General features: G+C 40.2%; 1 protein-coding gene across 1 annotated transcript in view; it reads left to right on the top strand.

Annotated features, from left to right (window-relative positions):
* FBXO4 (F-box protein 4) overlaps positions 1 to 27,192 on the top strand; it is a 228,015-nt gene that overhangs the window by 125,111 nt on the left and 75,712 nt on the right. Inside the window, exon 3 of the mRNA XM_044069774.1 lies at positions 12,211 to 12,428. Coding sequence (XP_043925709.1) covers positions 12,211 to 12,428 — 218 coding nt within the window. The remainder of the gene's footprint in view (positions 1 to 12,210; positions 12,429 to 27,192) is intronic.

Here is a 27,192-nt window from a genome sequence, read left to right as displayed (position 1 = left end):
CAGTTGACAGGTACAGTTGTCTGAGGAGATTTACGTAGGAAAATGTAGTACATTTCTGTTACTTTACTTTCACAGAACTGTCCTGATTTTTCTTAGGTTCATTAGGTTCATAGGTGTGTACTAGGCTAATGGCCCTGGAGCCTTTACAAGCCTAGCCCATTGAAGTGCCCTGGCATCATGCCGCTCGACATTAGTTCCCAGTGCCTCTGTTGAGTAGAGCCACTGGAGTGATCCCCGGGGTGAGCTTTCTATTATGGGTTCACAGGTGAATATGTTCCCTCTACAGCATATTCCAAAAGAAAAGTCTGGGCTCAGTGGTACTTTAGTGGCCAGACGTTTTTCTGTTTATATATTCTTGATTTTCCAACAGTCACTCTGATTGGGCAGTCCAATCAGCATGCATGTTTTCTGAAAAACAATGACCCATTTAATGTATAATTCCATATAACACATTCCCTGTTAGGTATTTTCTGTTACATGCTGAAGGTATTATCGGCTATTTGCTGAAAATTATGAAGATATACTTCCATATATACATTAATATTTTTAAAAGTGTGACCTTTTTATAAAAAGTAATTATTTTGTAACTACAAGACATTAAATGAAACCTTAAATAATGATTAAGAAAATTAGTACTGATATTTGCAATGCACGTTTGTACAGCTTGAGACATTTTGAGAGAGATTAATTGCTAATTATATTATAAATTCTGGAGCTATGTATACTTCATATTTCATAACTCAGTAAATGAACAGTCTAAAAGGAATTTGTCATAGTCATGTGAAATCTCATTCCTGACTGAACAGAAGTATTCTTGACACTGTATTCTGAGTTTTACAGTTTCCAAGATAAAAAAAAAGTAATTTGAGAAAATTCAGAGAAAAATGTATTTCTGGATTTTTTCTGCATTGTGTATTGCAATACTTGGGTAAAGATTGTGAATGCATTGAATATTATCTTTGTAAAGATGACTGCTGAAGACATCAGCAAAGAATGTAGAGAGACCCTGATAAATGTTACTGCGTTTAGTAAAATGCTACCTTTTATGGCATCTTCTTCTGGTGCAGTCAGACCTGCTACCACAATACCCCTGCACTCACATATGTGGTACTTAATGTTGCTGCTGGTGGGTGCAGTTGCTCAAGTAGAACTCTGCGTTCGCATTATATCATACTATACATTTTTATGTTAACTAGATCAGATCACTGTTCACAAGGCTGTCTTTTCAGGGAAAGTCTGGATACACCCTGTGGTTAAGACTTGCTCAGAGTCACTCAGTATAAAATGGAACCTGAGTAAGTCAAATCCTATACGACAGTAAACATCTTGATAGCAGCTTTTGCTTTAATCGTCTGCACTGACTGCTGTGCTCCCTTTTTACATAGAGAACAATCTGGAAACTGTCATGGATCACTCATTATATATGCAGAGTAGAGAATAAATTCCTGATGGCATATCTATTATAGACATTCAGTCTCATATAAGAAGAATGTTTGTTTTGAATGTAAGCACTGGACTATTTCCTGTTTATTCTGGCTTGCTGTACTCATAGCTACTACCTATTGGTTCGACTCCACAGTTGCTAAGGTGTACTAGGTCAACAAGTAGCCTTTTGTAGGTAACCACACATTTCCAGGTATTATATTGTGCCCTTGACAACATATTGGCACATTACAGGTAGCATATAAGTACCAGGTAGTTATTGTCTGGGGAATGTGATTTCACTGCATGAGTATGCTAGTCTGTGTTCTTCTGTAGTTATGCAACTTTGTGTATTGCTTGGAGGGTATGATGCACTTGCTCCCAGACCATCTGCCTATCCCACATTGACTGGGATGTTATTTTCATGTTTTAAGTGTACTCTGTCATCTTCTGAACCAGCCAAATCATGTCAACTCTGCCTTTTGTCCTGGAAAGTTTATTTTTCTTTGACTCTTTCTCAGGCTAAAGAGAGTTCAGAACTCCAGTGTGTTTAATGCAGGTACCATGTATACAGTCTTGTACTCCAGTGTTTGCGTAAGAGGTTATATATATATATATATATATATATATATATATATATATATATATATATATATATATATATATATATATATATAAACAGATAATAAGGTGATTATTTTACATTTATTGTGTCATGGACAAACCAGGGCTTGTACTGCTGTTGGGTATTCCATACTGTACAATATTTGAGTATGGAAGTGAGTCTGGTGTGGAGTCTTGGAAAAATAATTTGGAGTTAGTTTTGTGAATTATGTATTTAAAGGCTAAAGGGTTTGTAGAATTTCAAAGTTTCCTACGTGGATTATTTGAAATGCACTTGGAAGGGCAAGAGAAGTATTTAAGGAATGCTGAATGGATTGGTGGGGACGATGTTTAAATGAAAAGAAGAGATGAGGAAAAAGGTGTGTGTTCACATAAACAGTGATTTGATAGATAATAGAATTTGGAGAGGGCTGGTGGATCCTTTTGTGGTTTTCAGAATATCTTGTCATAGCATCGAGTTTAATGAGATATGGAAGTATGGGGAGACGTCTCTAGTGATTTAGCACAGAGAATTAAGACTTTGAGCTACTAGTACATTTAATTCTGTAATCCCAGGTTTGATTCCCACATATTTCCATGCTCTGTGACTCTTAAAAAGTTTCTTAACCAAACTGTCCTCCTAGGTTCCCAGAAGAGGAATGTGCCTAGTACGTTTACCCAGTTAATAAAATACTGTAAAAATAAATACAGAATAGTTATTTAATTTGTAAAAAAGTACTGGAAAATTGGAACCTATGGTTTTGGAGTTAAGGAAGAAATTACATAAGGAAAGAACCCTCTGAAGTGTCATGGTTTACATTCAGCATAAAAGATGCAACAGATTTACAGGGAAAGTAGCTGAGGAAAATGGAAAAGTTATGATTTTTTTCTGTTCTTAGACCAAGTGTGCTGTACACAAAGTGATGCAAGTTGAGATTTTAGTACCTTTGTTTACTGTAAGCATTATCATCACAATTTCATTTGGTTTAGAAGTGAAATTATATAGTACACTTTAGGGTGTTATGGAGTAGTAGTTTAAACCCAAGTAAAATGGCAAGTTAGGTGTTTACCTTTGAAAAGCCAATACAGCAGACAACAACTATTTTTTTGGTTCTTAATTTATGATGGGAAGAGGAGGAGGATTTTTCATTAACTTAAGGTATGAGAGAGTGGGAGAAGACACTGAGTCAAATCTGCAGTAAGTGGCTTGACATACCCCCTTTATGTGCACTCTAAAATTCTGAAGTTGAAAAATGCCTAAAAATGTACTTGCTAAAAGTAGCAGGAAGGATAATTTTATTTTGCTCTTCATATGCCATACAGTCTTGTTCTTATCTCCATGGGCAACAGGGTCTTGAAAGGCACTTGGTTATCCCAAGCTATACCTTTGGCCTTTTTTTGGGTTATTGTTTTTATAGAAAGTCAGTGTAACACCGTGATGAGCACAGGGAATACATGAACAGAATTTTCTTTTTAGATATGAATGGGTTGGAGTATTGGAGACGCAGTGTTATTTCTTTTTGTGCTGTATCCCACAAAATGTGGAACATGCATGGTAAAGAGGACTGGCTCCTGTGCTTATGGAGGCTTACTGCTTGGTTTGGAGTGATGTCAAGAAAGAACGATATTGAGTGAAATTATGTAGAGCCTTAAAATTGTACTGTATTTTGAATTATAGGAACCAGTTTTCCTTGCATTGTGGAAGAAACTGAAGTTTTCTAACAGCTTTTTTTAAGCTCTAATTAATGTAGGAGCTGAATATATAGTTATTAAACAAGGTGCAAGACTGTGGATAGAATAATGGGAGACTTTTAACTACCTCTCCTTAGACTGGGAAACATACACTGCTTCATGCATGCAAGCAAAACAATTCCTGGACTTTATTAACTCAAAATGCCTTGAGCAGATAGTGCGCATACCCAGCAGAGAGTGCTGCACCCCCCCCCCCCCCCCACACATATCACATCCTCACTTGTGAGGTCAGACCACAGACCTGTCTCTTTCGAAGTAAATATCAGTGCTGTTAGTCCAGCAAACCCTGTAACATTTCAGAACTATTCCAAAGCAAACTACACCCTATTGATTGATTATTTTATCCAAATTCAGTGCCCCTCCCAACCCAGAGTTCACAGCAACTTATGTGGAATTTTTCACAGAGACCCTGTACAACCATCTAAATGGCTGTATACAGGCAGCTGTACCTGCTAGATGTAAAACAAATACTAACCCTAAAAACAAACCACACTGATGGAATCCTAACCTTAATAGGGTATGTAACAAAAGGAAAAATGCCATGGCTGAAATCAGGAAGAGCAGCTCCCATAATGATAGGTGCTCTCTAATTAAACTAAATAAGAAACTAAGAAGACTAATTAAGTCAAAGTATGCCAATTATGAGGTCAAGATTGCCTCACAGGCTAAAGACAATCACAAGGCCTTCTACAGCTATGTCCGAAACCTCAAAGGCAGCACACATCATTGTGCTTAATTGGTGGTCAGTGGTATCACCTTCACTGAACAGAGACATAGTGAATTTGCTGGCTGACAAATTCAGCTCAAACTTCACCCCCCCACCTCCCTCCATGAAGTACCTATTAGCATAACCCACCCATCTATTGACAGGAAGCAAGTCCTGGCAGTGCTTGTTAAGGCCAAAAGCACAGACTCAATGGACCCTGACAGTATCCTGGGATGCCTCCTAAATAGCTGGTAACATGACCTATCAGGACCACTTGAGTCACTTGTCAAACAGGCTTTGTACCATGAGAATGGAGGAATGCAATGGTTGACTGTAAAACTATTAAAATGTACACACACACACACACACACACACACACACACACACACACACACACATATAATTATTTACACATACTCACAGACACATTGTATATATATATATATATATATATATATATATATATATATATATATATATATATACACACACACACACACACACACACACACACCTTTAAAGGCCTTAAGTGTTTTCTTTTACCTTCTTTTTTCTTATGGAGTATAGAGGATTGGCTAAGTACTCCCCCACGCACACACTTCCTGCACCCATTTGGGCTATTAATTGCTGTAAGGGTGTGCGACCCTCCTGGACCATTTGTTCCTTAACTACTGAGCCCCATTAGCCCATTCATTTCCCCCCAGAGGTGAGGACTGTCCGCAGATTCTGCCACGGAGTGTCCCCTCCCCCAGCAGCTTTAATACTGCACGTGTTGCTGATGTTCATCGTGCATACAGCTGCAGTAATCACATATGGGTTCTCTGCCGTCAGGCGGGTCCTCGGTCGGCTGAATTCCAAAGTCTAGGTCCGGCATCGGTTGTTGTCGCTTTCTTTCCTGATGTCAGTGCGACAGGGGTATATAAGACACAGCCAACGCAATATTCTTCAGTCTTTTTTGCCGCGCGGTGCCCGAAGCAGAAGCAGTTCGCAAGTGCCAGTCGGCCAGCTCCTGAATTTATGAAAAATTGGAAACTGAAGTCTTCTTTAAAGCTAAGTACCCCGTTGGGGAAACTTTTCTTGCCTCAGACCGATGTCAGACAAAGTTAACAATTGTATTTCTTGTGGGAAGCAAATACCGCATAAGGATTTCCATTCCCTCTGCATACCTTGTTTAGGCCCAGACCACGATGTCTCGGGCTGTCGCTTTTACGCTACTTTCAATAAACGCACTATTAAGCGTCGGGCGGAGTTCGCCCAACATTATTTTGGTAAAGCCTTTGATTATAAAATGTCGTCGGAGACTCCGGCTACCGTTTTGTCCAAAAAACGCAAGGACAAGGACAGACACGCGAGGTCCGTGGTCTCCACCGACACCACGCCAAAACCGGCTGCACGTGGTCCGGTTCTCAGTGAGACGCCTATGCAGTCCCTGACTACCGACGACACTTCCTTGGCGGTGTCTTCTGTAACCGAGACCGCAGGTGCCTCGGCCCTTACTCAGACTTCAACCACCGAAGCCACTGTGAGTGTTGAGCCTCCTAATGTGGACAGGTCTACTTCCACCCAGGGTGTCTTTAGACCCTCATCTTCCTTTTCCATTAAGGCCTTTACTAAGTCCAAATCAGCCATGCATCCCAAGAGGCCTGTTGCTCAGGGCCCATCCCCAGGCCCCATGCCTAAAAAGCAGATGCTTAAAATGGCTGAGGATTTAATTACTCTTATCAGGGGTTCCCAACCACCCTCCAGACAAGAGACCCAGAGTGGAAGTAGATTCTCCCTCTTCTGAACAGGGCTCCATTTTCTCAGAACATTCTGATGTAGAGGAACACTCGTACTCCCCTTATGAAGATTCTGATGCAGAACAGTCCATTCCTTCTGTATCTCCCCCAGAGGATTTTTCTTTTGGCGAAACCTTGCACACCTTGAGGGAACACTTCCATTGGGAAGGCCAAGACTTTTCTGATTCCAAGAAAAGGCTTAGGGAATTTCTTTTGTTACCTCAACACAGACCTCTGGCTATTCCTCCTGTCTTGGACATACTTGATGATGTTTACTCGGAGGCTTGTCTTAACCCGGATTCCCTGCCTCCGGCCCCAGTCAAACCTGATAGGTAATACAGGGCTCCTAACTCTCACCAATTTCTTTTCAAAAGCCACAATGCTGACCCTGAAACTGTTTCTCAGGGCCCCAAGGGAATGAAGGCCTCTACTGCCAAGAATCCACTACCTTCCGAAAGAGAATCTAGATCCTTAGAAAGGTGGGGAAAAAAGGTATACACCTCGGCCACCCTAGCCATGAGGGCCTTAAATTGTCATTTCCATATGCTTAAATATCAGCAGTTTCTGTTATCACAATTAAGAAATAAAATGTCTCAACCTGAACAACCAGATTTGAAGGAATTGCAGGATATGATGCATAGTGCAGAACAAGTGGGTAAACACACCTTACAATGTGGCTATGATGCCTTAGAGGCCTCAAGTAGAGCTGCTGTTACAGGATCAGTCATTCGTAGACATGCCTGGCTTAGGGAACAAAGCTTGCCTGATCATGTTAAAGCTAAACTACTAGATGCTCCTTAACAAAAGGATGTACTATTTGGTACTAATGCTGAGGAGATACTACGGAAAATGGAAGAAAAAGCTAAATCTATGCAAACTGTCAAGGCTTTTCTACAGGTACAACCACCTCGTTTTAGCAGAAATTGGCCTTCTAAAAACTGGTCCTTTCCAGCCACGGACAAGCCCCAAAGAGGTAGATACAGGTGCACAAGGGGCAGAGGACAATCTCAAGGATCATATAGAGGCAGGCAATGGCAAACTCCAGCACCAAGAGCTGGCGAAGACAGTGCACAACAATACAGAAAACAAAACCAATGACTTCCTCCTTTTCATGCCAAGCAAGTCTCAGCTGGCAGCTCCCTTGGGAGGAAAGCTGGCATTATTTGCAAGAAATTGGCATATTGTCACAACAGACAAATGGATCCTGGACATTATAAACAGAGGCTACAGATTTCATTTTCACACTCTTCCAAAAATGAGAGGCATGCCAAACCTGCCACACAATCAAAGGGCAGAGGCACAAATACAAATTTCAAAACTCATGGACATGAAAGCTATTCAAGAGGTACCTACTCACGAACAAGGTCAAGGTTTTTATTCCAGACTATTCCTGGTACCAAGGAAAGGAACCGACTGGAGACCCATTTTGGACTTATCCATCCTAAATACATTTCTACTCGTACCAAAATTCAAGATGCTCACATTACAGCAGCTTCTTCCCATGCTGGGCAAGGAGTTTTGGCTGGTAACATTGGACCTCAAGGAGGCATACCTGCATGTCCCAATCAGACAAAGCTGCAGAAGATACCTCAGATTTCTTGCAGGTTCAATCCACTATCAATTCTCTGCATTGCCCTTTGGCTTATCTACTGCGCCCAGAGTATTCACAAAGTGCCTGGCATCAGTGATTGCCTACTGCGGACTTCAAGGGATACAAATTTACCCTTATTTGGACGACTGCCTGATCCAAGCGGACAGCAAGCACATACTTCTGGAACATCTGGCTTATGCAACACGGTTACTGAATTCTCTGGGATACACAATCAACAAAGAGAAATCCAGGCTAACACCATCTCAGAAAATAACTTTCCTGGGTGCCAACTTGGACACAAACACCCAGATGGCCTACCTTACGCCAGAAAAACAGGGGCAACTAACTCAGTACTTCAAAATACTAGCAAATTGTACCAGGCTTACTGCAAGGAAAATCCTGCAGGCTCTGGGCTTCATGGCATCTTGCATTCTTTTAATCCCATGTACAAAGCTGCATATGAGAAAACTTCAGTGGTACCTAAAAAGCCTATGGTCTCAACACAGCCACAATTTGGAAACAATAATACCAATAATTCCATGTTTGCAAAAGGAATTTCTATGGTGGGCCCAAGCATGTCAAACAAACAAAGGTCTCCCATTCTGCAAGCCTCAAGCAAATCAAGTCATCACAACAGACGCCTCAGATTACGCCTGGGGGGCGCACATGACAGGCAGGTGCATTCAGGACAAATGGCCCCAAAAGGAAAAGCACCTTCACGTCAATCAAAAAGAAATGCTAGCAGTGGCAAATGCAATTACAGCATTCAAGGACCTCCTGCATCCAGGACAATTATTGATAAGAACAGACAACACCACAGTAATGTGGTACATAAACAAACAAGGAGGAACACATTCATACCCCCTGTGCAGACTAGCCATGACGCTTTGGAACTTGGCTCTGGAATGGCAAATCGAACTTCAAGCACAGTACTTGCCAGGTTTGGAAAACACGCTGGCAGACAATCTAAGCAGAAATATGACAGATCCGCACGAATGGAAGTTGCATCCTCAGGTGTTTACAAAGATAATCCAAGTGTGGGGGAGGCCAGACATAGATCTCTTCGCCTCCCACAGGAATCATCAATTGGAAAAGTTTTGTTCAAGGACTTTTCACCCAAAGGCCTGGAGAGTGGACGCCTTGTCATTCAGTTGGACAGCATGGACAGTGTATGCTTACCCACCTCTGCCTCTTCTGCCCAAGTTGCTTTTGAAAGCAAGAGCAGACAGACCGAAGATGATACTGATTGCTCCAGACTGGCCAAGACAGCACTGGTACCCACTCCTGAGGAGCCTAACACATACTCCTCCCTGGCCTCTACCTCTAATGCCTCTTCTGCTGACTCAGCACAGCTATAAAACTCTTCACAGTCAGCTGAAAACACTCAATCTGGCTGCATGGAAAATTCCTTAATACCACAACAGGCCCTACTTCCCAAAGAGGTGCAGGACGGCATTCTGGACGCCAGAAGGCCATCTACTAGAAAGGCTTACTCCGCAAAATGGAAACGGTTTTGCTCTTGGAATGAGAAAAAAGGCCAGGACCCTAGAAAACTGAATTTGCCTCAGGTATTGCAGTATCTAGCTGAGCTGCTGAACAGTGGACTTTCATTTTCCGCCATAAAAATCCATGCCTCAGCCATTTCTGCAGAATTCAACACGGATCCACCGTTATTCTCTCACCCACTTTTAAGACAGTTCCTCAGAGGGGCTAAGAATATAAGACCACCAAGGAAACAACCAGTGCCAGCCTGGGATCTTAATTACATTCTAGAAAAATTGACATTGCCTCCCTTTGAACCAGCTGCCTCAACAGATTTGCAATATTTGTCCTGGAAAACAGCTTTCCTTCAAGCCATTACCTCAGCTCGTAGGGTTTCGGAACTACAAGCCCTCATGGCTGTGCAGCCCTTTCTCATCTTCCATCAGGACAGGGTTTCCTTTCGAACCAACCCGTCATTTATGCCTAAAGTGGTATCCAGGCTAGCTTTAAATCAAGCCATACACTTACCTACCTTTTACCCCAATCCTCAAAACACAGAAAGTCAGTGTAACGTGATGAGCACAGGGAATACATGAACAGAATTTTCTTTAGATATGAATGGGTTGGAGTATTTCTTTTGTGCTGTATCTCACAAAATGTGGAACATGCATGGTAAAGAGGACTGGCTCCTGTGCTTATGGAGGCTTACTGCTTGGTTTGGAGTGATGTCAAGAAAGAACGATATTGAGTGAAATTATGTAAAGCCTTAAAATTGTACTGTATTTTGAATTATAGGAAGTTTTGCTTGCATTGTGGAAGAAACTGAAGTTTTCTAACAGCTTTTTTTAAGCTCTAATTAATGTAGGAGCTGAATATAGTTATTAAACAAGGTGCAAGACTGTGGATAGAATCATGGGAGACTTTTAACTACCTCTCTTTATACTGGGAAACGTACACTGCTTCATGCTTGCAAGCAAAACAATTCCTGGACTTCATTAACTCAAATGCCTCGAGCAGATAGTGTGCACACCCAGCAGAGGTTCTAACATACTGGACCTGGTACTCAGAAATATCGGAGAGTGCTGCACCCACCCCCCCCACCCCCCCCAATATCACATCCTCACTTGTGAGGTCAGACCACAGACCTGTCTCTTTCGAAGTAAGTATCAATGCTGTTAGTCCAGCAAACCCTGTAACATTTCAGAACTATTCCAACGCAAACTACACCCTATTGATTGATTATTTTATCCAAATTCAGTGCCCCTCCCAACCCAGAGTTCACAGCAATTTATGTGGAATTTCTCGCAGAGACCCTGTACAACCATCTAAATGGCTGTATACAGGCAGCTGTACCTGCTAGATGTAAAACAAATACTAACTCTAAAAACAAACCACACTGATGGAATCCTAACCTTAATAGGGTATGTAACAAAAGGAAAAATGCCATGGCTGAAATCAGGAAAAGCAGCTCCCATAATGGTAGGAGCTCTCTACTTAAACTAAATAAGAAACTAAGAAGACTAATTAAGTTGAAGTAAGCCGGCTAAAGACAATCACAAGGCCTTCTGCAGCTATGTCCGAAACCACAAAGGCAGCACACATCATTGTGCTTAATTGGTGGTCAGTGGCATCACCTTCACTGAACAGAGACATAGTGAATTTGCTGGCTGACAAATTCAGCTCAAACTTCACCCCCTCCCCACCTCCCTCCATGAAGTACCTATTAGCATAACCCACCCATCTATTGACAGGAAGCAAGTCCTGGCAGTGCTTGTTAAGGCCAAAAGCACAGCCGCAATGGACCCTGACAGTATCCTGGGATGCCTCCTAAATAACTGGTAACATGACCTATCAGGACCACTTGAGTCACTTGTCAAACAGGCTTTGCACCACGAGAATGGAGGAATGCAATGGCTGACTGTAAAACTATTAAAATGTACACACACACACACACACACACACACACACACACACACACACACACACACACACACACATACATAATTATTTACACATACTCACACACACGCATATATATATATATATATATATATATATATATATATACACACACACACACACACACACACACACACACACACACACACACACACACACACACACACACCTTTAAAGGCCTTAAATGTTTTCTTTTTCCTTCTTTTTTCTTATGGAGTATAGAGGATTGGCTAAGTACTCCCCCACACACACACATCCTGCACCCATTTGGGCTATTAATTGCTGTAAGGGTGTGCGACCCTCCTGGACCATTTGTTCCTTAACTACTGAGCCCCATTAGCCCATTCATTTCCCCCCAGAGGTTAGGACTGTCGGCAGATTCTGCCGCGGAGTGTCCCCTCCCCCAGCAGCTTTAATACTGCACGTGTTGCTGTTTTCCAGAAGGCATGTACATTGTACCAGACATGTCTAATCTTCAGGCCAAGAGTGCACCACTTTGTGTTGTGTTTACACTAGGATGTTTGCTGAAGGTGATACACCTCCCCTCCTGTAGGGAGCACTAGTGTAGCAAACTGTGCAGCCGTCGTCTGCCTGAATAGATAAGCCGGGGTTGGCCAGTTATTCCCATTCTCCCCTGCCCTGTCCCTCCAGCACCCGTGCTGACAGTCCATCACTGGTCATCTGGGTATGAAGTCAGGACCTTATCCCTCTACACTATAAGACCAAGCTGAGACCATAAATGTTTTCAATGCCAAAGTGGAGGAGGCAGCTTCTTAACTGTTAGTTTGCACTATGATTGTGGGTTCTTATGTACAGTAACTTTTCATTTGTTCTTTCTCAGATGATCATTTTCTCAGAAAAAAAAGTGTAATAGAACGAATGTTGTGTATTAACTGTTGTTTCTTTGATTTCTGCAGCTATTTAAAGTGTGGTCCAGCATGTAGAAGAAGACACTTGAAGCCTAGACAGGCTGTACATAGAACGGTTGCATTTCTGTATTCGTTGATGACATCGGAACCTAGGTTTGCTCTGTTTGGGCCTGGCCTTGAACAATTAGACTTGTCATTGGTGAAAAAAATGATGACAACCCCTGAAGTCCTAGCTCCTGCAAGTGTTCCTCCAAGACAAATTAATGGTAAAGTGATATTACTTTTTAATAATTGTAATTTTAATGCAAAATGAATGTTAAACTACAGGCAAACTAATCTGATAGGGCAGTGTGTTTTCATGAAAATTTCGCATGGACACGTATCTTACTGCATAGGCTGTATCATTTTTCTTATTGTATATGATGCCAGTTTTACTTAATTTGAATGTAGTGTTATATTTTTAATGCATTGGATGTGCTGTACACTTTTCATGCTGTAATTCATTCCACACCTTTCTTACACTTTTGGTAAGGCTTTCATTTTTTATTGCTCTATTTCAGAAGGCACAATATGGGAAAAACTCCAGGGATCTTCATTAGAGTTGCCCTGAGAAATGAGTACCAGCTGTGGATGTTTCTCTGCAGTTTTCACAGATTTGTACATCCTACACTTGAGGCATCTGCCCTCATCCCCAGATTTTACTATTGCTGCTGTGGCTCTGGAGTTTAAATCAGGCCCCAAGGTGCCACATTTTCTCTTGCCATTCACATTTTCGGCAGATAATCCAAATGTAATTCTTATGAATTCCATGTTCACTGCTAAAAGAGCAAAAGTCTTGTAAGTGTATCTGCATTTTCCATTTTACAAGTAATGGCCAGCGTAAGAGCTGTTTGTAATTTTTGGGGAAGGAGCATTATATTCACTCGTGAAGCAAGTACAAATGCTGCAAACTGACCTGTCAGGACAGGCAAAGAAAAAAGTTTGGAATCGCCACTACTTACCATATAGAAACAATTCCACTTAAGTTTAACACAGTCATCGGGGATGTGGGTTATATATGTTCTCTCAAGAAGTCTAGATGCAAACAGGGAATTGTTCTGTAGTGACACTGTATAGAGGTAAAACGGGTATTGTTTTCTGTGGTGACATTATGCATGATATTAAATTCCAGATGTAAAACATTTAGTTATGCATGGTTCATGCGCAGTACATGTGACAAGCACACACACTGGCTATGGATAAGGAGTGTTACAATGTAGACATTAGGAATAAATTATATTGAATTAAGGGGTGAAAAGCATTAACTGGTCAGTTGATAGTAATTAAATCTAGAAGAGGGAGAGAGGCATTGTATAGCTGAGGAGTCAAGAATAGCAGAGTATTTGCTGACATAGAACTTGTTCATAAGAAAGTTGTAGAGAGTATTTGATGGAGATGGACAAAGTGGGAAGGTCAGAATGAAACTGAAATGTAAAATGGGGATTAGGGTAGGAAGGAAACTGAGGAGGAGTGGCAAAAAGGTTTGTTGTCTAGAAGGTCTTGAGGTTTTAAAGGGATGGGGGGCTATGAGCTGACAAAGGAAAATGGAGATGAACCCAGGTGATATGCATGTGCACAACCACATGTGGCTTAGGGTAGTTGACTGCAGTCAGATAGTGCTGGAACCGTATTGGAGTGGGCTAGGTGAGGCCAGGGGAAGAAAGTTCAGTAAGAAGTGGATGAGATATGGTGTCAGATGCCTTTGATATGTCTAAGAAGAGGGAAGATACCAGTTTCCCATCATTCCTATGTTGCTTTATGTTCATGGTGAAGTTGAGGAGAGCAGAGGTAGTACTATGGTGAGGTCTAGAACAATACTGGATAGTAGTCTTCCTGTGTTCTGAACATTTGGCATTGTGAAGTTTCACTTATTAGATAGTTCGGTTATTTGGTCTTGAATTCTGAAATTCGCTGATTTGATATGCCATTCTATGAAGTAGATCCATGTGTGTGTGTGTGTGTGTGTGTGTGTGTGTATATATATATATATATATATATATATATATATATATATATATATGTATGTGTATGTATAGGTATAGCTTCCTATCAGTTGATCGAGTTTTCAGAAACCCAAGCTCCATATGCTGAGTATATGATCGAGTTTTTAAAAACCTGACGCTTTTGAATGGAGATCATGATACAGCGAGGAACAGGAAATTTACTCCCTCACTATAGTACAATCTTGGAGTTGGTATGTATAATTTGCAGGGGGTGTGGAGGGTGCAGGGGGGCTTGCCTGCCTGAAAAAAACATAAAAAAGGTAGATTTTTGTGGTTGAGTTTTCGTAAACTCGATCATATGGTTTCTTCGATATTTTTTTCGAGTTTCCTAAAAGTCTATCATCTGTCATAGACTGATATATATATATATATATATATATATATATATATATATATATATATATATATATATATTTATTTGATATGTGTGTGTGCGTGTGTGTCTGTGTCTATGTGTTAGTTCCACAAAGCTTGTGGCTTAGTATTTTTGACTGCTGTTGTCCCACAAGGCATGTAGTTCATTTTAGGGATGAGTCAAGGTTGTATTTGTACAGATATACCCAAGCCACTAGGAGAATTTTCCCTACTTTGTTATCAGGGTTTTTGTAGGGTATTCAGTTAGCAGTGGGAATAGCAATGTTTTCAGGTAGTAAGGATGTGATGGAGGTCAAAATGCCAGAAGTGGTAGCAACTGAAGTAGTAGCCCTGCATGAAGGTGGTTTGCCGAATGAGACAATAATGAAAGTGACATAATAACCAGAGCTAAAGTATTGTAGACTTAACAGAGATTGAGGAAACTTTGGGGTAGAAGGCATTGTTCCATTGGAAAGGATCTGTAGTGGATAGGGTGGAAAGATATAATTACATGGACACAGACATGTCTGCAGTGAATTTAAGGAATAGCATGTTAGCAGTATGGGGAACATTGCTGTTCTGACATTTGCAGAGGGTTCAGTTTGAGAAGTAAGACCAAGTAAGACAAGAGATTGCAAAAGTGCAGTGTGATGCATTTACTGTATACATACACAGACTGACAGCAGGCAGATATGGAATTCAGTATTAAAGCTTTGGGTATAACTGTGGTGGAATTGTAATTCTATGACATCTCTGGAATTAAGAAATCTTTGAGACTTGTTTTGAGGCACTGAGCAGTGTGGAAGGTTGCATTGATATTTGGAAAATAACAGTTTAAGTCTCCTGCAATTTAATTTATCTGTTATTTTTGCATTTTAGAATTTATACAGTTTTGATTATGAAACAGAAATGAAACTGCTGGAGTGAATGTTATTAATTTGTAAACTAAAGAAGTAGAAGACTCTTAACAATATGGATTGAAGGATGGGAAAGGTTCATCAACTGAAACACCTGCAGAACTGATTCATATTCCACATATACTGTACATAAAGGACTATACATTTATATTCCATTATGGGCCCATCCATATGTTTAGATGAAGACCAGTTGATGGTAGACTGTAGCAAGAAGAAATTAGAGTGGTATGGTTAAAGTAGTCATAAATGTATTAAGAAATATATGAAATGTTGAGAGGATTTTCACTATACCTTTGACAGTGAAAATAATATTTAAACAAAGATGCAAGAACAAATTAAAGAAAAAGAGTTCTACATGTAGGATAGGGAAAAAGTATGGAAGAAAGAGGTATTTTGAAACCTAACATGACAAAAAATGGTTGGAGAGAAGGAAAAGGAAATAAAATACATACATTCTCACCCCACGAAGGGGTCTTTAGACTTAGAAATTAATTCCATATTATAAAGAGGGTGATGGACTGTAAAAAAGGAAGACTGTAATGATGGTTGATAATATGAAATATTAACTATGAATTTGATTAGATATCAAGATGGAAGTAAGGAGGTGCACATTTTGAAATGACTGTATAAGCAAGAATTTGGGACAATATAAGTTTAGATGATGTGAGTTTATAACAGAAGAAGGGTGAAATGGTGTTGAGGTGTGATAAAGAAATAGTGTGGAATGTACGTGTGGAGGAGTGTTCAGGGATGGTGTTGTTTATGAGAAAGTAAAAGTGAATAAAGATATTAGGTGAAACAGTACTACATCTAGGAAGAGATTTTCAATTGTGATACTTTGGATTGGCAATAAATACTTGAGACTGGTGGTAGGTTCTCCTTCTTTACAACATAATAAAAGGAGACAGCTTTTTGGAAATAAAAATCAAACCCTTTTATTGGTTAATTCAAAAATTAGCATGGGTGGTAAATTTTACTGTGATGCAAGTTGGAAGAAGGTAAAACAAATAGTAATAAACAAAAAGAAGGATAGTATTTAAATATAAGCTTGAATAGATTATGGAATTTATGAGAAAAATAGATACAAGAAAAAAAGAAACAGTAAAATTATAGAATACTACAGGGGTTGGGAAGATATTAGACGTTTAAAGCAGAGAAGATAGGACACACCATAGAAACAAGGTAGATTTGAGGAATGGTAACTAAAGAGAAATATGGTGCAAGGAATGGTAACAAAAGAGAAATACAGTGCAAAAAAGAAAGGATGGGTTTCACATCTTCTGAGTACTGAAGAACTGTTATCTGCAGCAGTAAGATGTCATATATTAGTTTTGGATTATTCTCATGTGATGATTCTGGTCAGTATTCCATAATTTTCATGCATGTTCACAGATTTTCCCATCTTGTTTGGACAATGCTGCATCGTCCTGTCTTTTCCATCTGCTATGAATATCTTTCTGCTGTGCTATTCCTCACTTTTTCCATGTCTCTAAATATTTTTTTCTACATCTTCTCTTTCTTATTGCAGCTGAAGTTTTACTGTGTGGCTAATCCTGTACACTGATTCAAGTTCCCTGTGTGTGTGTGTGTGTGTGTGTGTGTGTGTGTGTGTGTGTGTGTGTGTGTGTGTGTGTGTGTGTGTGTGTGTATGCTCTTTACACATAGGTAAGTGTGCCTCTGAATGCATACAGTGGAAACAAAGAGTTTTCCTGTTCTCAGTTGAACTACTTTATATCTCTTCTTATTTTTTTATCTGGTTCCATGTTCTTAAGCTTCTTTCTTTCCAGAACTTTGTCTTTCTGATTGATAGCATATTGTTTCTTGTCATTATTTCATGTATAATCTTAGTTTTTATGCTTCTCTCTTATGAAACTGCTTCTTCTGATCAGGGATGTGGGGAGGTGTATGCACTGTACTGATGTCAGTACAATTTGTATAGAAGAGGGGTAGCTTTTTTAATTGAAAAAATTACGTATTTTTTTAAAGGGCATTCTCCTTTAAGAATGCCCCTTGCGTTTGTCTGCACACGCGTGTTGCGACTGCCTGATCTGTTTATATCTTCGTCTTCCCTGCGGAATTTGAATACAGGAAGATATTTGGACTGCGGACCGAGACGGACAAGTAAGAGGTGAGTGTGCGAGTGCATGCGAAATTCGAATATGAGAAGACTTCGAGTGACTTGGGAAATTCAGTCCAGGCTGTTCAGTTCTGTGGTTTATTTATGTCTTGTGTTCTAGACCACTAAACATAGAGAGTCATGAAACTAAACCTTGTGAGGTAACCGGTGTTGTGGCACGAAGCATAGGCAACGTAGTAACAGGCTTTCTTTATTCATCACTGCCGGTGGTCACGAGAACATCGTGCTGATTTCCGTGATTGATTGTAAGGTCAGTTTTAGTACAAGTTCGGGAGTCAGATTTCTTCTTCAGCTTAGACTACCCTATCATACTATAAGGAATACCAGTTAGAAATGGCTTCTAATTGAAAATTAATATTTATGAAAAGCTCTGGATCTCTTCTACCACCTTCCAGATACTCAGTGAACGTCATTAAAAATCTTGGCCGGTTTTATTTACCCATCACGCCCAAACAAATGTTAAGTGCGTATGTTTTGGCAGCCTGCAGTTTTCTCCTTTCTCGAAATGGTTATGGTTACGTTATAATAATATATATAAATAATATATTGAATAATGCTCTGTGACACCGTAGTCTCGTGTAGTACACCGTTAGTATGTTTGTCACTTTCTCAGACATACAAAATATTGGTATTTTTCTCCACAGTTGATGTCGCTAGTTTTTAAAATGTAGTAGCGTATGTACAGTACATTTGTGTGAACATGTGCTCAACTTGTACCTCTGAAGTGTCCCTGATTTTTGTTTGCATTTTAACTCTGTAATTGCTCCTAAAATTGTTAGCGAAAAGGCAGTGACATGATAATAGTAATAGACTTAGTTTACTACAGAAAAAGTATGTTAATTCATATTCTCTTATTCTGTCATGTTTTTAAGTTAACAGCTATAATATTTTATGTACTAATTAATTAAAGTACTACTGCCTCTCCAATGCTATTATATTTTTCTATTTAATCTTATTTGGACAGTAGACTATGGATTGACAAGTAAGAGGTAGGTTTCTGTGTGCTTAAAAGTAGTATGTAGGTAGGAGTGTGTGCATATAAGAGGTAGCTAGGTAGGTGTCTGTGTGTTGAAAGTAGTAGGTAAGTGTGTGTGTGTGTGTGTGTGTGTGTGTGTGTGTGTGTGTGTGTGTGTGTGTAAGAGGTAGGTAGGTAACATACCTCTCAACTGTCCAAATTTTGCAGAATGTCCAGATTTTTGCCCCATATTTTTTGTCTGCTCCTCATAAATTTTGTGAGTTTCTAGAAAATCATTGAAGGCTGAAGTTACTAAATGACAGACATTTGAGTTTCAGACTTCACGTCCTTTAGAAAAATTCATACTAGCACAAATCCTGTTATCCTAGCAACTTTCTAAGTTCACAAGAGCATTATTTAATATCTGTCCCTGTTTATTTTAGGCTGTGTCCATATTTATTGCACTAAGAGGTCGGTAGGGGTGTGTGTGTGTGTGAGTGAAACACCCTAGTTAGGGGTAGCAGGTGGTTAGTAATTTTCTCAAACTCAAAACCTGTACCTTAGTTACAGAAAACAAAAGCATGAATCCTCTACCCCAACTACCATGCTGCATTTTTCAAAGAACTTACTTTCAGGTTCATTTTCAAGGAACCGAGTTTGAGTGAATCTATATTATATTACTGGAGAGGCATTACAGCGAATACCTTTTCATCGACACTAAAAGAGCGAACCGTGAATTACGAGAATGGCCGTAGCTTGGCTGAGGAGGGGGGTAGCAGTTTGAGAGCTGTGAGTACAAATTTGAAAATCCTAGCTACACCCCTGCTTCTGATTAACCCACCTTTCATTTTTGCTACGTAGATCCCAGAACCACGTTTATGTTAGCATTTCCACTAATAATGTTCTCTTGCTGTTATTTCCATTCTTTCTATATTCTTATTTTACTAGAAATAAGGCAACCCCTATCCCCAGTACAGGGTTGGGGTATAGGTTTTAGATTTGCAAATGTGATTTCTTTTATTGCCCAGGACTAAATTGTCACATTTGTGATAATGCACTTGTTTTTACAGATTCTCCTTTCCTTATTGAAGTGTTGAATTTGAGTAAGGCTGTTGTTAGCATGGTTAAACCATGCTAAAGGATGCTTGGTTCCTGTCAAATGTTCCAGCCTCACTAGGCATTGTGAAAGACTTTTCTTTAAATGGTCCACATCCACATTTCCCCTCACCTTTTCCTAATTGCACAGACTGTTTTGGTCTCGTTTTAGCAATAGTTCCAGATACTGGATAGAAATTCCCTAAATATGTTTAATACTGGCCCTAGAATGTGATAAATGTATCACTCCATCAGCATACATTTGTCCTGAAAAATAAAGACATGCTTTATCTCCTTCCTTGGCATTCAGGTTTTTTTTTCAGTTAGCTCCTCCCTTTATAGGCTAGTAGTGAATACATCTGGGAATGAGGGGCACTCCTTCGTTAATATTGCCTTTACTAGATACCCTCCCCTTGATTAATGTAACAATTAGCTATTTTTATGCAAAGCTTCTATCCAGGATAGCAAATTTGTCCCAAATACCCAGAACCTTGGTGATGCTTTCATGAAGGTCCAGTTTTTGGAGTCAAATGCCTTTTTGATATCAGAGTTGTTGTTGTGTCTTTCGTCTTTTTCCCGATTAGGGGTCGCCACAGCGGAACTCCGGTCCGCTGATGATTGGCAGCAGATTTTTACGTGCCGAGTTGCCAGCTCTAACGCACAACCTTCAACGAAGGTACGCCCCATTCACGCATGTCTCCACAAAGAAGACGCTCTAGCTGAGAATCGAACGGGACAACGTCTTATTGTGAGGTGACAACGCTACCACAGCACCACCACCGCAGTTATCCTTTTTGATATCAGAGTACTAATCCATTTTTTGTGCTTGTGTTGGTATAGATGTTCATAAAATTTGCTAGAAACCACCAATTATTTGAAACTTATTGTCCACAAAGATGTCATGCCATGCATGTAATTGGTAGGATTTTATTCAACCTGTTAATAAGCACTTTTGCCTGTGTTTATCAGGGAAACAACATTAAAGTTTGCCACAGTTGTGGGGTCTCGCTTTACCATTGGGTAGTAAGTACTACTGTTCTTGCTTTATTTCTGGAGGAGGAAGGTATGAAATCAGCCTTCATGGGATTGAAAGTTGGTATAATGGTTAAGGTATTTACCTGATGCACACAGGGCACAGGGTTTGATTCTCACATTTGAAGGGAATGGTTAGGCTTAAAATGGCCTAGAAGGGCAGATGGCCTAGTACTAACCTATGAACCCCTTGCTCCCTTAAAAAAGTAATTGATTTGTGAATCCCATTCCTGCAGCATTTTCAAAAGATTGGAAGTTAGAAGAAAACAGTGGAATCGGTGCAGCATGTTTGCACCCATTTTCAAAACACAGAAGAATCTACCCCTTCAAGCAAGGCCTTTATTACTGGAAGCATGGCATATGTAAACAGCCAAAGAGTAGTATGTCCACACTTAAGAAAAAAATGGCAGACAGAAGGAGGCCTTCTCTCTCCCACTTTTCCAAACCCCTGATGTTCTGCTATTGTCATTGGTCAGACATAACCCCAGAGCAGTTGGTTATGTACATGGTCTCCGAAAGTTGTATGGTGTCCGAAAGTTATATCATTTAATTTCTGACCAGTGTGTAAAAAGGAGAGATCTTCCACCAGATTCAGAAGATGTGGCTTCCCTACATGTTACCAAAAACAATTCAATGACCCATTCATAGCAGAGATGTTTACACAGGGAACCATAGAAACCTGTCCCTTCTGTGCATGAGAAAAAAATTGGTTCTATTCAAGGCTATTCCTTTCACCCATAAAGTGATTGCTCCTGGAGGCTTATGTTAGATTTGCCAATATTGAACAAGTTTGTAAAGATTGTAGAGTTCAAAAGATTAACTCTTCAGGCCCTACTACTACTTCTAGGCCCTCAGGCTTTCCTAGCATTGCTAGATAACCAAGATATCAACCTCTGCATCTCCATTTTCAATAACACAAGCAGCATCAGTGGTTTGTGATGGGGACAGTCAATTATATTTTAACTCTTTGACCTTTGGTTTAATTAGGAGTGACTTGTCCCAAGGATGGCACACTGCCAGACCTTGGGCTTACACTTGTGCTCATATTTGGACAACTAGGCACAGACCCAGGGTAGATGCAGGAGGTATTGGATTATACCCTAGTTTGTCTTGAGAACTTAGCTTTCTCCCTCAGTGAGCAGAAATCAACCAGTGTCCAGCTGTAAATGTGGTTTTGTGTGGACTTCTAGATGCCAGTACAAATGAGGCTTACCTGCTTACCAGGACATGTTAGTAAAGTCAGTCGTAAACACCTAGCAAATTAGCACAAATGGAATCCATTGTTCTGATGGCATCCCCCATAAGCAGTAGCATAGCTTGGGTAGGTGAAGGAGGCAGCCTTCCTGGGCAAAAAGTACTAGGGGGCATGATCAACCCTCGAAGTCTCAGAAAACCCAGTATGCAAACCATACTAAGTCAAAAACAAACCAAGCAGAAACTTTGCAGTGTTGAGGATGTGAAGTTCACTCCTTGAAATATGTTATGCACTTAGTTCACTAATAAAATTTGAACTGTAAAATTGGCACTACAAAATAATAAAATGGTAGGTAGTCCACACTTGAGTTAAAAATGGAATATCCTTTATTGAAATTTACTTCGTCTTATAAGATGAAAATTGTTCATAACAGAGCTGAATAATGGCTTCACAGATGTGTATCTTGGCTTTAGATCTTGATAGAGACTCACTCAAGGAAAACAACTTAACTGCAAAAATGTATATGCACAATTAAGTAATCTTTTGTCTGAAGATGAATAGAGTAGAATGCTTAAAGAAATTCTGATGAAACTTTGGAAATTACTAAATAGGAATGTGTTTGTAGAGATCTGTAATGAACCTTGATAGATGGTGTGAAAGTGAGGTCAGATTTTATTGTAAAGGCTAAGAGTTAAGTAGTGCACAGGCAAGCAGCACATTCAGCAGCGGTACGTTTGTAAGCTACTCAGACCATGTGTTAACTTCTCAGTATACAAATGTATTTATTTATTGTTTTGATGAACACAAATGTAATTGAGAATATTATTTTGTGGAGTTAAGCAATAGTGAAGAAATTCAATCCTGAGATCCAGTGGGATCAATGCTGTACCCCGTTAAAATTGTATAAATAAGTAAGAAGGCTGTAATAATAATGTTTCTTTCGTGTCTTGCATCTAATAAAGACAGTCTGTTATTAATGTTGATTGCGATTCTATTGTGACCTGTTTCAGACTGCCCTTTTTGAACAATATGATCAGAATTTTTCTGATGCTTTGAATTTTAATTTCACTGAACTATTTTAACAGTTTTAGAAATAGATCAGTGATTGTGCAGTATAATTTGCCTAAAAGACATTGGTAGGCAAAATTAGGATTCTAGATATGTTTTAAACTTGTAGATAAAACCAGAAACATTATGGTGATGAACGTGTAGCACTATTTGAAAATACATTAAATTCATCAAAATGTAAGATTACAATGTGTAGAATAAGTCCATTTTAATGCTTTTAAAAGTGTACAGGAAGAACTACTTAAGTTGGTGTTAAGAGTTTGACTGTAGTTCTTTTACTCTAAAAAAACATGGACAATAATTTCCTGGTATTTCTAAAATACTTAAATATTGAATATCCTTCAGGTCATATAGTCTTAACCTTTTTGTAAATAATGTTCTACATTGTTTGCCTATGTTGATGATTTGTCTCTTGATTTCAAGGGTACCTGGAAAATGTAGACGCATTTTCAGTAACTATTTTATGACATTTGTTGGTAATAGAGTCGTATGTTAAAGTGCCTGCAAACATTTGAGTACCATTTATGAGTTGTGTGGGCAGGACGTATGCACTAGATAATGATAAATATGAATGCATTGTATAGCAGCATACAGCATATGCATGGTAATAAACCAGTTCTTGGAAATATTCCCATATTTAGCAACATGATGAAAATTATTACTTTTTTTTGCTTAAGAAGTAATTATTTTTTTGGCTGATGTATTATGTTATCAAATCCTAGGTGCGGTCAAGGGTGCCCCTTTTCTCCTGCTTATGCTAATTAGTATATGACTTTGGTTGAATTTGAGTACGTTTATTTTCCTAACTTTTTACATGGGTCTTGTATCTAGATGATTTACATTTTATATGCAAAGGTGGCACTCTTGGTACTAAAGATTTTTATCAGATATCACTGATAACAGGCTTGGGCTAAGATTTTATTCTTTATTGATGGAAACCAGATTAATCATTTGGACTTAAATCTGAAAAGAGTTTGTAGTGTAGCCCCAAAATAATACTTTATATCAGAAACCTACTTCTACTCTTACCTTTGCTTGCAGTGTCAACTTCCACCCTTTTATTACTAAATGGCAAATTACTGAGATGTACAAGGGTATGTAGTAAACAAAAGTGGCTTTCTAATGGAAGCTAATATTGCCATGAAGATATTTTGTGAGAGAGGCTATTCTGAGCACAGTAGATCAGCATATTGGAAAGCTGATGATAAAAAAAGATGTTCTTCGTTTTCCATTGCTGCAGTCCTGACTATTGGGTATAGTCCGCGTCCAGTCGGCCCGAATACCAGAGTATAAGGCTGACGTCGGTCAGGGCGCATTAGACTGACGTCAGTACGTCAGGGTACTAATGCGCATGACCGACGTCATATCCTCAGTCTTTTTTGCCGCATGGTCCGATGCAGAAGCAGTTTTGCGAGTGCAGGTTGGCGTTCTGAAATATTTCCGAAACCGGAGTTTCAGACCGAAACAGAGTTGGCTAAGTACCCCGTTGGGGAACTTTTTGGTTTTTTCTTGCCTCAGTATTTTACCGGATGTCAGAAAAAGTGAATAACTGTATTTCTTGTGGGAAACAAATACCTCATAGGGATTACCATACCTTGTGTATACCTTGTTTAGGGCCTGAGCACGACGTTGTTGGTTGCCGCTCTTGTGCTAGGTTTAACAAACGCACTATTAAGAGGAGGTTAGACTGTGCCAGGTTAGTGTTTGGGAAGCGTTGCAATTATAAAATGCCGTCGGATGCTCCGTCGCCCGCTTCCTCCAAGAAGCGCAAGGACAAAACAGCGAAGCCTAGGGTTGATGAACCGGCAGTCCCGGACGTCGGTTCTTTAGAAGGCTCAGTGGAGCCAGAGGTTTTGCCAGGAGTTTCCATGGAGTCCCAGGCAGAAACTTTACTATTACAGGATGTGCCTTCTCAGGAGGTAGGCCAGGCTGAGGGGGCTTCTCAGGTGACTGTTCTTCCCTCTCTTCCCAAGGTAGTTAGAGCCTCTCCTTCTGTTGCCAAAACTTCTTTGAGAGGTAGGCCTAGTTCAGCTTCAGTGGGGCTTCTCCTAGCATTTCGGGTTCTGTACCTAAGAAACATATGCTTAAAATGGCAGAAGATTTGATTACTATGATTAGAGGTTCTATGCCCCGCCTGATAAGAGGCCTAGGGTGGAACCGAGTTTGATAGTTTTGAACAGTGTTCAGAGGCTTCAGAATCTTCTGTGGAAGATATGCAGGAGTATCCTACTTATTCTGATTCGGATGTGGATGATTCCACTCCTACAGCTTCTCCGCCTGAGGATTTCTCATTTTCAGAGACTCTGCATTCCATGAGGGAGCACTTTAAATGGGAAGGCCAGGATTACTCTGATTCCAGGAAAAGGCTTAGGGAATTCTTGTTTTACCCCAGCATAGGCCTTTAGCTATTCCTCCTGTGTTGAATGTGGTGGAAGATGTTTTGCAGAGGCTTCCCTGAACCCTGACTCTTTGCCTCCTGCTCCTGTTAAGCCTGATAGGTATTATAGGGTGCCCGAAGCTCATAAATATTTGTTTAAGAGTCCTAGGGCGGACCCAGAAACTATTTCTCAAGGGCCTAAAGGTGTTAAGGCTTCTGTGGTTAAAAATCCTGTTCCCACTGATAAAGAGGCAAGGGCTTTGGATAGGTGGGGAAAGAAAGTGTATACTTCTTCCACTCTAGCCATGAGAGCATTGAATTGTCAGTTTCACATGCTAAAATATCAGAATTATCTCCTTACACAATTGAAATCTAAGGTGGATGCTTTGGCGGAAGGTATTGAGTGTAAAGAGTTGCTGGATTTGGTTCATGTGTCTGAACAAGTGGGTAAGCATTCTTTGCAATGTGGTTTTGATGCTGTACAGGCCTCCTCGAGGGTGGCTGCTACCAGTTCTGTTCTTCGCAGGCATGCCTGGTTGAAGGATCAGAATTTAGCTGAGCATGTTAAGACAAGGATTTTGGATGCTCCTTTACAGTCTGATGTGTTGTTTGGATCGCCTGTGGAAGCAGTTTTAAAGAAAATGGAGGACAAAGCTAAGTCTATGCAAACTGTTAAAGATTTTTTGCAGGTGCAGCCACCAAAGTTTAGTAGAAATTGGCCTGCTAAGGGGTGGACATATCCTGCTTATGATTCCCAGTCTAGGGGTAGGTCTAGACATGGTAGGGGCAGGGCTCAAGGTTCTTTTAGGCCTAGAACAGGGAGTTCACCTGCTCAGACTTCTGGTGAGGGCAGGGGTCAGTCCTTTCGTAAACAAACCCAATGACCTGTCTTTTCAGCTGCCAGCAGATTCCCGTCTGGCAGCTCCTTTGGGAGGAAGACTGTCTCTTTTCAAAGAAAATTGGGATTTAATTACTCAAGACAAATGGGTGTTGGATATCATTCACCACGGTTACAGATTTTATTTCCATACAATGCCCCCTTTCAAAGGCATGCCAGACGTTCCTCCTCCACAAAGAAAAGAGGCTCACAAGCAAGTTTCTCAGTTACTTCAGATAGGGGCCATTCAGCCAGTCCCTGTATCAGAAAGGGGCCTAGGATTTTATTCTCGCCTGTTCCTTGTACCAAAGAAGGGGAACACGTGGAGACCAATTTTGGATTTATCTCTCCTCAACACGTTTTGGACATTCCCAAGTTCAAGATGTTGACGTTACAACAGCTTTTACCTCTGCTGGGCAAAGATCACTGGATGGTAACTTTAGATCTCAAGGAAGCTTACCTTCATGTGCCTATAAGGCTAAGTTGCAGGAAGTATCTGCGGTTTCGAGCTGGAAATTCTCATTATCAGTTCTCTGCATTGCCCTTTGGCTTATCTACTGCCCAGAGTATTCACAAAGGTTCTGGCTCCAGTGATAGCTTACTTCAGGCTTCAAGGAATTCAAATTTATCCTTACTTGGACGACTGCCTGATTCTGGCTCAAGAAAAGGAAGACCTTCTACAGCATCTGGAATATGTTATAGCAGTGCTAAGATGCCTAGGGTATTCTGTGAACGAAATAAAGTCCAGTCTAGTACCCTCTCAAGACATGTGCTTTCTGGGTGTGAGACTGAATACAGCAGCCCAGATGGCCTTTTTAACCCCGGACAAACAAAAGAGTCTGTCACTTTACTTCCATCAACTATCTCATCAGTCCGTGCTGACTGCAAGGACAGTCCTTCAAGCATTAGGGTTCATGGCATCTTGTATTCTGGTGCTTCCCAATGCCAAACTGCATATGAGGAAGCTACAATGGTATCTCA

Source organism: Protopterus annectens, chromosome 1.part0 (assembly GCF_019279795.1).
Source record: "Protopterus annectens isolate FY-2018-M chromosome 1.part0, PAN1.0, whole genome shotgun sequence".
Taxonomy (NCBI): Eukaryota; Metazoa; Chordata; order Ceratodontiformes; family Protopteridae; genus Protopterus; species Protopterus annectens.
Note: the sequence above shows the minus strand (reverse complement) of the source record. Positions and strands in the feature narration are given on the sequence as shown.